General features: G+C 36.0%; 1 protein-coding gene across 1 annotated transcript; it reads right to left on the bottom strand.

The window, feature by feature from the left end:
- Positions 1-5,357: 5,357 nt before the first annotated feature.
- On the bottom strand, positions 5,358-6,871 carry LOC145055761 (uncharacterized). The gene is made up of 2 exons (XM_079004156.1): positions 6,090-6,871; positions 5,358-5,854 (listed from the first exon to the last, which is right to left on the bottom strand). Exons 1-2 carry the CDS (start codon positions 6,823-6,825, stop codon positions 5,514-5,516), a joined length of 1,077 nt encoding a protein of 358 aa, XP_078860282.1. The 5' UTR covers positions 6,826-6,871; the 3' UTR covers positions 5,358-5,513.
- Positions 6,872-7,320: the final 449 nt, after the last annotated feature.

Consider the following 7,320-nt stretch of genomic DNA (forward strand, 5'->3'; position numbering starts at 1 on the left):
CCTTGTGTACTAGGGCTTACGTTATGTAATTACTAAACAACACGCTATTCTAATGAGAGATCATAAATCGAAAAGTACGTACATCTAGATCTCCTTAACCAAAAACTGTGGTAAGTGACGAGCCAAACCGATAAAACAATGTTGCATACTCATCGGGAGTGTCTAAGATCCTTAAACAAGGCTTAACAGGGTTTACGGACCTTGGATTTGCGAAGCCGGACACTCAAAAAGGTCACAAACGAAACGTCTCTCAGTCGTTTTCACTCTATCTCACTTTAATCAAGAAATCTCTCCAAGAATGTGAAATCTCTCCCAAATCTCTCTTTGTATGAGAAATCTCTCCAAGAATGTGAAATCTCTCCCAAATCTCTCTTTGTATGAGAAATCTCTCCAAGAATGTGAAATCTCTCCCAAATCTCTCTTTGTATGAGAAATCTCTCCAAGAATGTGAAATCTCTCCCAAATCTCTCTCAAAAGTTTTCGTAACTTTTTGAAGTCATTCTGGTCATTCCGACCCTTAACCGGGTCAAAAACGGCTTGAAATGGGGCAAAAACGGACAAAAAGGGCTTAAGGACCCGAAACCCCTCTTAAGGACCCGAAACCCCTCTTAGGGCCGAAAGTCCTCTTAGAGGACCGAACATCTGCTGAACCGAAAGCCTTCTCAGAACCGAACTCGAACGGTCCTCTCAGGACCGAACCTCGCACACACACCCGAACCCGAAGGCTCCTAGAACCGAGCCCGAAGTCACTATACACTTCGGTCTATTTCGCTTCTTGCTGGTTCGCTTCTTACTACCTCGCCTCACTTCGGACCCAGCATCAGAAGGGACCGAACCTTCGGCCCCCTTCCGAGAAGCCTCGTTGTAATGTCTTTTCTTCCCGATTTTCGACTACGACTTCATTTTAACTTCGTTTTTAATTGTTTTAACGCGAGATTTTCACCCAAAACTTTATTTTAACATATAAGGACCCATAATTAATTATTTATCACGTTTTTAAGGATAAAACCTTATCCAAAAAGAGTGGGTGAAGTACAAGAGGTGGAGTGTTGACTTTCCTTTATTCTATGACACAAGCAACCCCCATACCTACTCCATGCCTAACCCACACTCCTCCCCACCATACCTTGTCACTTCCTTGTCCTTTTTACCTCTCTCACAAGTCATTCCCACGTTTTGAGAGCTGGACATTCATCCTCTCTCCTCATTTTCTTTCACTTGCTCTCATTTCACCAAAAATACAACACAACTTTTCTCTCAAACTTTTTCTCTCTATTTCAAGACTCCAAGGCTGATTTTCAAGCTTTATTATTCTCTTGGTAAGTATAATACATCCTCCTTGTGATTATCACACCTCATTCTACTCAAATCATTGATTTCTTACACGAACATCATCACATTCTTGTTAGATCTTCGAACCTTCAAGTGATTCTTCAAGTGTTCTTGAGTTGAACACTTCTTTTCTCCATCATCCATCTTATGAAATCACTCAAGGTGAGTTCATACCCCTACATTTTCATGCTTTCTCAAGTTTTTAGGGGGGGGGGGGGGGATACAAGTTAAAACACCAAGAACATAACTAAACTTTTCTAACAACCTTCATCAGAAAAGTTCAACTCCATTCACGGACTGTTTTGGACAACTTAAACATTTTAGTTTTCAAAACGGTTTTAGGTGCAAGTATTTCCACTTCTTAGCTTTAAAATGACTACTTGCACATCTCCACACGATTTTTCTACAATTTATGGTGATTTTTACAAAACAGCCTGTCTTTTCAAACACAAATCCGGACCAGTCTGTGAATGTGAACATTTTAATACAAGTTAAAGGCTTCCAAAAATCATGATAAAAATTATGAGTAAACTAGAAACAGTTTAGGAACTCTCAGAATTTGTGGATCTAGTTTTCAACTTCGTATGATTTTTCTAAAACAGTGCAGAAAGGTTAAGAGTTAGTTAACAGCTTATAACTTTCAAAACACTTTGTAACATGTTGAGCAAAGTGTTAAATCTTTGATGACTTCATATATTACATGTATTTTCTTGTAGTGGCATAATTATATAATAGAAAATACTTACTGAATTTATAAGAATCCTCCATCATAACCATTAGTACAAACCAAAGCAAGATAAACATAGCTATATTGTACTATACATTTGACTTACATAGAAAGGGTTCTTATACACCACAAATAAACATACTAAACTATAATAAGTATAGTTAGGTTTCATATACATTTTAAACATTTTGATAAGCTATAATAGGTATAGTTTATGATCATTTACATTACAAAAGGTTTTCACACGAAATGGGGTACATTCCAAAGTACCGGGTTTTCATATAAATGGGGTACATTCCAAAGTACCGGGTTTTCATATAAGTGGGGTACATTCCAAAGTACCGGGTTTTCATATAAATGGGGTACATTCCAAAGTACCAGGTTTTCATATAAATGGGGTACATTCCAAAGTACCGGGTTCACACAAAATAGTTATTATGATATTAAAACTATATTTCATCTAGAATTGTTAGACTTCAACTATAATCGTTGAGCGTATATGCTAGAGTCGTATAAGAATTTAGTCTCAATTGGCTTAGAATTGGTGGGGCCGGCCTCATCTCCTGTTCCTCGGTGGCTTGTGGACCTAGGGCAGACCCACTATATTCAACGTTTTATCTAACTTAAATCTTATATAACTTATATACGTTGGACGATTATAGGGAAAATATACGGGTCATTCTAGGGTTCATTAACACATCATATAGGAATATTCTGTTCACACTTAACTAAGAAAATATTGGATTTTCTTGAAATCAAACTCTATCGATTTTACAAGGAAAACGGTTTCTACTTCAAACAAAACTCTTATGAACTCACCAACTTAATTGTTGACACTTTTTCAAAACTACTTGTATTCTCAGTAAATCAATGAAACATGAAAACTTCAGCACTTTGAGGATGGGACGTTAAACCGTCAACAATTTATTTTTGTCATCATAATGTAATTGATTTTGAAACATGTAAACATATACTTTGGTGTAACTTTTTCAATTATATTTATGATGGTTGTATTTACTTTGAGCACTATTATACACGTTGTTGTGATACTATACATGAAGTCCTCCACCCCTGGGACGTTTCCGCCATCCTTGGTTTGGGGGTGTGACACCTCACTATACTCATGGGTCGAAGGCACCAATGATTGCGTTATGTATCCTTGTGTCTAAGATGTTGCTATGTTATAATGATATTTTATATTGGTAGATGTGTATGATTACATGTACTTGTTGGTTATTGTTATCTGTTGCATATGTCGACATAGTACGGTTTGGTTGAGGCGGTACTGCTTTGTGATGTAAGCCAACAATCCCGGGAGCAATCCAGTCACAAGCTAAGGGTCGGGAGGGCAATCCAGTCTTATGTTGTGGGCTCGAGATTAAGCCAGTCATGAGCTGTGGGCCGAGAGTGGGCAATCCAATCTCATGTTGTGGGCTCAGAGGCAATCCAGTCTGATGATGTGGGCCCAGTGTGCATGCATTATACAAGTGTTGTTATGTGGGGTATTTTGGGGGAACTCACTAAACTTTGTCTTATAGTTGTTGGTTTCATAGTTTCAGGTACATCAGATGATTGGGGCATGGCAAATGCATGATTGTATACATCCTCCTTATTGATTATGATTTGAGAGATTTTTATACGCTGACTTTATGGTTTTGTGTTGAAAAAAACGGATTACTATCTTATGGTTTTGTTGAATGATTTTATAAAAATGAAATTATTTATCATAGTTTTTGGAATGTTACAATAGGAATGGGAAAGGGAAAGGGAAATCTATAGCTATTGAAACGAAAAGTGAGGAAATTCCACAATACTGGACACCGAAGGAGGAATATGCTTTGGCGGCAACGTGTTGTGGTACTTTAAAAAACGAAAATCACGGAAATGGTATGAAGAAAGGTGCTTATTGAGAGGCAGTGATCGAAAAATTACACGCTATGGACCGTATTGTAATACCGACATGCTTAGTACCAAATAGAGTCAAATATGTAAGCGGTACACAAAATTCAATGGTATTTACACCAGGCTTCAGACGCAATAGTAGAGCGGAACCAATTACTTTGATTTGTTCAGATCTATAAAAGAACAATATCGGGTCAAAATGGGACATGTGTTCGATTTCGATAAATCATCGGAGTTGGTGCTAGTAGATCCAAAATGGATTAAAACTCCAACATCGTTGCAATTTCAATTAAGAGGTCTCAAAATTTGAGTTCGATCGACGTTTCGGATGCACGAACTCACATCGACCTCAACGCCAACACGGATGAGATTTCAGATGATATAAAGGAAATCTCCCCCACCATGATGACCGATTGGACGTGACAAAGCGATACGCGTTGTAAAACATGCAGAAGAGCTTGAGACGAAAGCAAGATCTGTGGTTGAAAGGAAAGAAAAGTTCGATGAGCACAATTTAATACAAAAAGAAAAAATTAGTTGACAAAACATTGACACTTGGAATTCCTTGAAAGGCGAGCGTGGGAGGAGAAAGAGAGAGGGAGAGAGAGAGAGAGAGAGAGAGAGAGAGAGAGAGAAAACAAATGAGAAATCACTTGTCAATTCTGTGGGCTAACGAGGAGGGTTTGGCGCTCCGAGATCTGACAGTGCTATAAGCGATGAAGGAACAAATTAAGAAAACTTATTTGAGCAATTAGGACTATGGTTATGTTATGTTTAATGTAAATGTTATTTTTTTTTTAGTTTTTATGTGTTATTTTTTTTTAAATATTATATTTTATAAAAATATATTTGGTTTTATAAAAAAAATCTCAAAATTAAAAAATGATTAGATGGAAATTAGTAGATATTATAATATGGTGATCATTTATTCAATTAATGTTATAACACCCTTGGTGATATGACATGTGAGATGATACCAAAATAATGTTATAATATGTTGTCCATACTCAATGCTCTTATCGGGTCATTTGTCTTTTCTTTAATATAATATAGGAAACTTTGACCTAAACAAAATGCAACCCATAACACAACTTTCTACACAAACTAGTATAAAAATAATATTTCATCTCTAACTATATACACTATTTTTTTACACCAATTTGATTTTAAGAATTAATTATGTATTCCATCTTTTTTATGATGCCTTTATAAATAATATTATCACAAAATTATAACAAAATAAATAATATTATTACAAAATTATAACAAAATCAATTTTGTGGTGTGAAAAAATGATCTTAGATTTTGAATATATATATATATATATATATATATATATATATATATATATATATATATATATATATATAGTTTCATGTTTAAAGGACAAATTCAATTTAAAAAAAAAAAAAAAAAAGCAACATCACATATTAAATCTTACAAGTGGCATCTTTGTGTGATCACAAAAAATTAAAGAAATCAATTAACAAACAATGAATTGTTTTTGGAAGAAAACAAAATAAATAGAATGATTGATGGATATTGGATGGATCTAGTAGCCTTCTTTCGTTAAAGAAGGTTGGGGCCCTGCATTGTATATGAAAGGGCCTACTGATGACAAACTGTATCCGTTGAGCATACGAGAAAATGTGAGTTGAGCACCCGTGATTCCTCCATTGGTATCTTCAGGAACCTTGCAGCCTGGCCATGGTGAGTCCTCAAGGAAAGATTTGCACTCAGTTACCTCCCAGAGATTGTTTTTTAGAAGCTCTGATGATGATATTTTGGCCAAGAAGTAACCCTTCACATCTGTCGGGCAACTCGAGAATGAAAACGGTGCAGATTCATATCCGTTCTTGTGCACGGCCAAACAAGTAACTCTCACCGTCGCTCCTGTTTTCATTTGATTAATTAATAACAGATTTGTTACCATGCATACTATATATGATCATTATTTGCATGGGCGGTCAAAACCTACCAATTACTACTTAGATTTACGCTATTTTTTACATGTTTTGGGTGTATGAATAAGTTATAAAAACCACTATTTAAGTCCAACAAATGATGATATATTTTTTCCGACAGATTATAAATAATAAACTAGTACCGCATGCAAAGAGCGCATTACCTTTAAGTGGGATAAGTTTGGAACCATATTTACAATAAATAAGGCCTTGAACGGCTATATTCGTCAGGTGTTCCGACACCTTAGGTAGCTTGGGCTTTTCAGGCGTTGGTATCTTAGGGTTTATTTTTCCGTATGCTCCATGTTCTTCTTTTGGTATCAAAGGCTTTGGTGTGGGTATTTTAGGATTATTCTTTCCGTATCCTCCGTGTTCCTCTTTTGGTATCACAAGCTCTTTGGGCAGTTTAGGGTTGTTCTTTCCATACGCTCTGTGTTCCGCTTTTGTTATCACAGGCTTTGTCGGTATCTTAGGAATCCCCTTTCCATAGGCTCCATGTTCCTCTTTTGGTATCACGGGTTTTGTTGGTAACTTAGGATTTCTCTTTTCGTAGGTTCCAATATGCTCATCTTTTGGTATCACGGGCTTCGTTGGTACCTTAGGATTGATTTTTTCGTCAGCTCCATATTCCTTCTTTGGTATCATAGGCTTTGTTGGTACCTTAGGATTGCTCTTTTTGTAGGCTCCAAATTCCTCTTTTGGTATCACTGCCTTTGTTGGTATCTTAGGGTTGCTCTTTTCGTACGCACCGTGTTCCTCTTTTGGTATTACGGGTTTCGGTGGCAAATGTTCGTTAAGCTGAGGTTTTCCATAACTACTATCTGCAGAAGCAACAAAAAATAACGTGATCATTGACAAAAACAGCACAACCGAAGCAAATTTTAAGGTAATTGCTTCCATCTTTGTACTTTTTGATGGGGAGCGATGTTTTTATGTGTTATAGGAATCTACATTCCTAAGGTATTTATAGCTATGTGATTGTATAAATTGAGTAATTATCTAGTTTAACAACATGTAGCTTTGTTTGTGCCCATGACATGGGTAGGTGGCTGGTGCAAAGATAGTGGATTACTTATTAGCACGATACTAAATTGACTAATGGTCGTGGACCGTGGTGGGGAACTTATCATTTGTAATAGGCAAAACCGCCTAACTCAAAACCACCTGTAAATCCAATTAAAAAAATATTAAAAATGTACGGAATGACCATCCACATCTTTTCAAAATTATTTTAATGTTCTTTTTAGAGTAAATTACAGAAATGGTCCTCGTGTTTTCGTATGATTTATAGTTTTGGTCATCAAATTTAAAAATTAATAGGTTATATCCCTAAGGTTTATATTACAGTTTTTATCATTGTTTCATATAAAAAACTAATTTATAATTTCTTTTTCT

Source organism: Lactuca serriola, chromosome 5, assembly GCF_051521515.1.
Source record: "Lactuca serriola cultivar US96UC23 chromosome 5, Lser_US96UC23_V15, whole genome shotgun sequence".
Classification (NCBI taxonomy): Eukaryota; Viridiplantae; Streptophyta; class Magnoliopsida; order Asterales; family Asteraceae; genus Lactuca; species Lactuca serriola.

Excerpts from the sequence above, each read along its gene's own strand:
- LOC145055761 (XM_079004156.1), bottom strand. The coding sequence starts at position 6,825 with ATGGAAGCAATTACCTTAAAATTTGCTTCGGTTGTGCTGTTTTTGTCA. Across the intron at positions 5,855-6,089 it reads CAAACTTATCCCACTTAAAG|GAGCGACGGTGAGAGTTACT; the intron begins GTAATGCGCTCT and ends AAATGAAAACAG.